This window comes from Gymnoscopelus braueri (assembly GCF_963280865.1).
Source record: "Gymnoscopelus braueri genome assembly, chromosome: 23".
Classification (NCBI taxonomy): Eukaryota; Metazoa; Chordata; class Actinopteri; order Myctophiformes; family Myctophidae; genus Gymnoscopelus; species Gymnoscopelus braueri.
The window spans coordinates 11,721,202-11,726,201 of NC_137625.1; the positions used below are offsets into that span (position 1 = coordinate 11,721,202).

At 43.7% G+C, this 5,000-nt stretch overlaps 1 protein-coding gene across 1 annotated transcript in view; it reads right to left on the reverse strand.

The window, feature by feature from the left end:
* The window catches only part of nav3 (neuron navigator 3), a 188,078-nt gene that overhangs the window by 84,289 nt on the left and 98,789 nt on the right, over nt 1-5,000 (reverse strand). The window contains exon 7 of the mRNA XM_080421087.1: nt 2,641-2,783. Within this exon, the coding sequence (XP_080277213.1) occupies nt 2,641-2,783 (143 nt within the window). The remainder of the gene's footprint in view (nt 1-2,640; nt 2,784-5,000) is intronic.

The following is a 5,000-nucleotide window of genomic DNA, read 5'->3' on the forward strand; positions in this document are numbered from 1 at the left end:
GATGTGAGTATGCATGTTTGTCTTATTTGCATATAAACAACACACGCAACAATTGTACACACAAGCACACGTGCAAACACCCACTCTCACAGGTCATGTCATGTACTATTTGTTTGTCTCGATTCAAAGTCTATTTATCATCATACGACCATGTCGCTTGCCATAAATGACCGAAACAATAGAAACAGTAATGTTCGGTGAGCAGCATGTCATGAATACAACATGCAAAAGTAACAATTAGGCTTAGGAATTCCTCTGTTACCACCTGATTCCCACAAATAGTTGACTAACACCATACTTCCAATATTGTAAATCACTTGGGTAAACAGTGGCAGCTATAGTCAACATGGGCTGTGACTTTCATTACCTCAGGACACGGCTATTGCCTGTGTCCCTCCTTGGTTTCTTTATCTATTCTTTTTTTTGGCAATTTTATGCCTTATTTCCGATAGGATAGAGTAGAGACACAGGCAATCAGGGGCAGAGACAGAGGGCAGACATGCCTAACCGGCTGAGCCACCAGGGACCCGTCCCGACTTCATTATTTAACTCTACTCTATTTTCACCACCCAAAAAAAGGTCTGGCTACGTCGCTGAACTTTCTCTGACATTTTCCTGCAGATGAACTTTATACCAAAACATTGTTTCCTTTCCCTGCAACGATGCTCCAGCACCAAGCATCTTATCACACTGGAACCAAGGTTGGTCTTCAGGCAGTATTTAGTAATCATCAGGAAACACATCCAAAATGACTAACCAGGATGCACTTGACATATATCATGGTCTTACTTCCAGCCTATCATATATAACAGGATCAATAGATCAAGCGCCACTGATCAATGGGGGTACTTAGAGGTAAGAGAATCAGTTTCTTATCGTCAATCGTTTTGTCTCTAGGTTCCTTTCTCACTGTTATCCTTCACCCTCAACCACCCACATATGTATGCATCTTCTCCTAATGTGTTCAGTCTCTCTCTAACTCACACGTGTGATTGCTTTATTTGAATCCGCCTTGATGTCAACTTAATTTAGTATTTGTTGCAGGACTAAAGAAACATACAGTACATTTATAAACATTACAATAAAAATAAAATCAGTAGCTCATCGGGCAATACAGGGTCATTCATCACATGTACAGTATATCTTACTTATGGATACAGGAAGCACAGTCTCGTCCATACAGACAGGCAGACACATAGCAGCACTTTGCTAATTGTTTGGCTTTGCTCTTAGGCCTGATTTATACTTAGTTACGCGCCGTTGTCGTCTACCGAATATAGCAGATCTACAAGCTGTGAGCTTGTAGATCTGCTATTTTTGGTGCGTGACACCGCTTTGAAGAGACCTGTCTTCTGCAGTCCCCGTACCACTCGCCTGAGTCCATGTCCATCTACAGTCTGTACCACTAGCCTGTGTCCATGTCCATCTACACTCTGTACCACTGTGTATAGTCGCCTACATGTCCTAAGCTGCCTAACATGAAGATGAGAAGTTGACAATTATAGCCCAAACAGGTTATTATTTGAGTCAGCTCCTGATGTTTCATTAGCTTAGCCATGTATGCCTGTTTCACACACACACACGCACACGCACACACACACACACACACACACGCACACACACAGGCATTTTCAGGTACAGTACATATGTAGACATTTTTCCCTCTTCTAATAGCTAGTATAAGCACTGTGTCTAATGCACACGTACGCACAAACTCTCTCTCGCGTGTGTGTGCGCACACACACACACACACACACACACACACACACACACACACACACACACACACACACACACACACACACACACACACACACACACACACACACACACACACAGCCCTGATTTCAACCACTGTGAGGCCTTAAAGAAAAAGAAAAGAAAAATTAACAGTCTCGCGTTATTGTGCTTAAGAGACCAATTGCTTGGTTTGGCCTTTCAGCCATCACTCTGTGCTCTTAAATGGCACTTGCCAAGCTGTGCAAATGTGCTGCTGCCTGGAATAATGGCATCCATTATAACTCTCTTAGGAATAAATAACTGTGGATGATTCAGCAAAATGGTTAACATTAGAGAAGGGAATTTTGTGCTCGAGTTCCCCTGCATGTGTCAGCTCACCTCTCTGGATAAGTGGCGCCACCAAGTGGATAGACAGGAGAATACATAATAAATATTCATTCTCACATACATTCTCATAAGAGGATTTGATAGGTTACAGTACATCTTTGTCAATGTCAATCACAATCAAACGGTTGTGCCTTTCACCTGGATTAATCTTGTCAGAGTTTTTCAAGGAAACAATTGGTGTTTATTTTTATAATCCATCTCCTATATATATGTCTTGAAATGAGTTGAAGGAATAACACTATTGAACACTATTAACAGTGCAAGCTTTGAAACCAGGATATGAAATTCTGATTAATTAAGCAAATACACAATTGACTGCATTCATGAATGACGACAGAACACACAGAGCAGAAAAAAATGCCTAAACATCGTACCATATTTCCACTCAACATCATTACCTCCGGCACTCGGCCGGAGGCCTTGTGCCTACGACCCAAACGCAGCCCTGCTGATATGATAATACAGTATAACAGCACTCCCTCTCGTATGATATGACTTAATTGACAGCCTTACCTCTGTCGTTGCCGCTGGCATACTGCAGAGGCTTGTTCTTGTCTATGCTGTTGAAGCTCTGGCTGCGCCGGTTGAGGTTAGAGGAGCCCGGACTCTTGGAGGCCCCGCTGCCTGCAGCGGGAACCCTCGAGGGACCCGGTAATCTGTGAGAGCAGAGGAAGACAGAGACAGTACACCTGTGAGTGTGTGGAAGAGGAGACCAGTGATGCTGGGGCGAGAGATGCTGCAAGGGAGAGAACGCAGAGTGAGGAGCTGTCAATGCTTTATCGGTGGAATGAAATGAAATGGCTGGGTATGTATGGATGTATGGATGGAGAGGTGAGAGACAGAGAGACACAGAGAGAGAGAGAGAGAGAGAGAGAGAGAGAGAGAGAGATGTAGTTGCAGAAGCATGGTTCTTTAATGCAGTACCAATAATGTGTGAATGTACAAGGACACCAAGGACAGGCAGACACACACACACACACACACACACACACACACACACACACACACACACACACACACACACACACACACACACACACACACACACACACACACACACACACACACACACACACACACAGTAACAATGGCCTGTTTTCACATCTCTCACACATTCTTTCTTCCACTCATGCACTTTCTCACTCACATACTACACAGCAATTGATGCGAGAAAAAAAAGAAAATATCCAATCTACAAGTAGGCCTACACGACGTGTATAGTAGTATATAATAATAATTTTACGAGGCTGACTGGCTGAAAAAGCCTTTCCATCTTTCCCACACTCCTAACACCATCTTTCCAGCTCTCTCTCGCTCTCGCTCTCTCTCTCTCTCTCTCTCTCTCTCTCTCTCTCTCTCTCTCTCTCTCTCTCTCTCTCTCTCTCTCTCTCTCTCCCCCCCCCCCCCCCCCCCCCCCCCCCTTCTCTCACAGACCCTCAGATGGTGGATGTTTACTTCACATGGTCCAGCTGGAGGCCAGTCTCGTCCTCAGGGAACGCTAACAGCATTATCCCATTAGAAAGCAGTTAGAGCATTCTGTCATTACATTAGCCTTGCTCACACAATTTCACTACACCGACACTGCAAGGTTGGGTCACTCAGTCCCTGTCACATGCAGACAGTCTGTTCTAAACAGTGGGATTATGCCATCAGCACAGATGAAAGCTAGCCCCTGATCGCCTTCAGTGCTTCAGCATAGCCAGGAAGCCACTGTTTGGTTAGTGGCCTTGGAACGTATATTCCACTAAGATGTAATTTTGCTGGTGTAGCAACTGGTGGAGTTGCCCTGGCTGAAGACCAGAAGTCTAATGCCTCTCTTAGGCAAGGGGATTACCCTTTGGATGAGTGGTAGATAAGATGTTTGTTGGGAGGTGATGTTGTCCCCAGCAAACAGGAAAACTTTTTGTCATATCAGCATACTAGTAGTACTGAAGGTGTCACTTTTCATCAGTGCCAAATTTATTGTGCACAATGTCAGTAGGCCACAGAGGTACTTCCACAATGTTTTCGACATACACGTACGTACTGTATGTTTTATAATACATAACTTTTGAAATGTGTAACTTGAATTCTATAATGGAATTCAATGGGGATGTGAACCAAATTTGGGGTCAGCATACTGTTCCAACAGCATACTGTAAAGTACAACTCTGCCTGTCTGGCTGAAACATTGTTTTGATGATTCTATGGAGCTAATCGATTCGCTATGCTGAATGTGTCACCCGTCAGCGCGGCACAGATGGAGCCAAGATGTCGGGGGAGGAGGGAGGGTATCGGGATGGAATCCTCAACCTAACAAAACTGGGGATAAAACACAGCGATGTACTCCACTGAAAACACCGCGGGACCCGCAGCAGCACGGACGGCTGTCGAGGTTCATAAGATGTTAATTAGAAAAATCAATCTACAGCGCCTCATTTCATTCCTTTCAGCAACACACACGCCAAGCTGTGATAAACTTCTCCTCGGGGCTAGACAGACCTCAGTTCACATTCATTACACATCACAGTACTGGATGTTAAACTAACACTCTTTTAGATTTGACTGTGTAACTATCTTCAATCCATTCCCTCTCTTGTTCTCCTCTCCATATTTCAACTTTTTACGGTTTTACGATTTCCTACATTAAAATCCTATGGTATACTTTGTCTGTATGACAGTGTCTCTCACAAAAGTAGCGAAAATAGCAGATCTACAAGCTTATAACGAGTCACATTTGCTTGTAGTTTGGCTATATCTTTCGCCTATTACGACAAGCCCAACATAGAGACACCAGGTTGAAAGTGCTGGTTAAGTATGTCTGTGGGTTTTTATAAATATTCAACCAATAAGTATTAACAAGAGCTTGTGACTAAATAATAATATGCGTATTG